The sequence below is a fragment of the Myotis davidii genome, unplaced genomic scaffold (genome assembly GCF_000327345.1).
Source record: "Myotis davidii unplaced genomic scaffold, ASM32734v1 scaffold1149, whole genome shotgun sequence".
NCBI classification, from domain to species: Eukaryota; Metazoa; Chordata; class Mammalia; order Chiroptera; family Vespertilionidae; genus Myotis; species Myotis davidii.
This window is the reverse complement of record NW_006300370.1, coordinates 6,573-7,555: the sequence shown is the minus strand read 5'-3', so window position 1 is coordinate 7,555 and position 983 is coordinate 6,573. Positions and strand designations below refer to the sequence as shown.

Sequence of the window (983 nt, the reverse complement as noted above, 5' to 3'; positions counted from 1 at the left end):
AGGGAAAATGCATTTATTATCACAAAATTACAAATATCATTAAAGACCCTTTTTCTCACCATTGCTGAACATTAAGAATTTATGATGTTTGGGACACAATGGTGTAGGCATTGGCATACAGGGGATTTGTCTTTGTGGTTTACAACTCAGTTCGCAAGATAGACATTAAAAATATTACAAACTAGTACAGTAATATTTTTTTTCATCCAATGATCAGACTCTTGGTTGCAGTTGACAGAATTCCTACTCCAGCAAGTTTAAGGAATGAGGACACTTATTAGCCTGTGTAGCTGGGAAGAATGCTAGGTCAGAGAGTCAAAGAAAGAACTACAGAAATCATGGTCTTGGAAACTAGGGTTGGTCACCCATTGCTTTTAGGCCTATCTTTGTCCGTTTTCTCTGTCTGGGTTCATTCTGCAGAACAGGATCTCTTCATATGGCCAAGAAGATGGCCATCTGCAGCCCAGCTTAACATCCTTCCAGTTCAGAAACCCCAATGAAGAGTTTCTTTCCCCACAGCCCACATATTCATACCGTGTAAGGAAAGAGGGTCTTCTTTGCCCTGGTTAAGTCATCCCCTCCCCTGTTGCAGGGACTTAAAGTACTACAGTTGGCCATCTTGTGCCTAAGAGAGTATAGGAATTGTCACCTTCCTCTAGAACCATGAGGAGGCCAAAGGGCTGGGCTCCCAAAGGAAAGCATGAACATCACCTGGGCACCTTTTAGAAATGCATAATCTCAAGCTCCAGCTCAGAATCAGACTCTTAAAAATTAATAACTGTTACCCTATCCTATTTGATTTGCAGATACTTCTGTTATATGAAGTTGAACATGGAGGAAGAAGAGGACTATATGTCTGATTCCTTCATTAATGTCCAGTAAGTCAATGTGTACACCTCATGGAATGTTGGGGTCCAGCCCCAGCAGGTCCAGGGGTCCCCAAAGGTGTGGATGGAGTCAGCAAAGAATGAAGGACACAGGGG

The 983-nt window shown here is 42.4% G+C and overlaps 1 protein-coding gene across 3 annotated transcripts in view; it reads left to right on the top strand.

The window, feature by feature from the left end:
- Positions 1–983, top strand: part of GPATCH11 (G-patch domain containing 11) — a 6,279-nt gene that overhangs the window by 2,040 nt on the left and 3,256 nt on the right. For all 3 annotated transcript variants that reach the window (XM_006776925.2, XM_006776923.2, XM_015572576.1), the window contains one exon: positions 807–878. In XM_006776925.2, coding sequence (XP_006776988.1) covers positions 820–878 — 59 coding nt within the window. In that variant the 5' untranslated portion in view covers positions 807–819. The remainder of the gene's footprint in view (positions 1–806; positions 879–983) is intronic.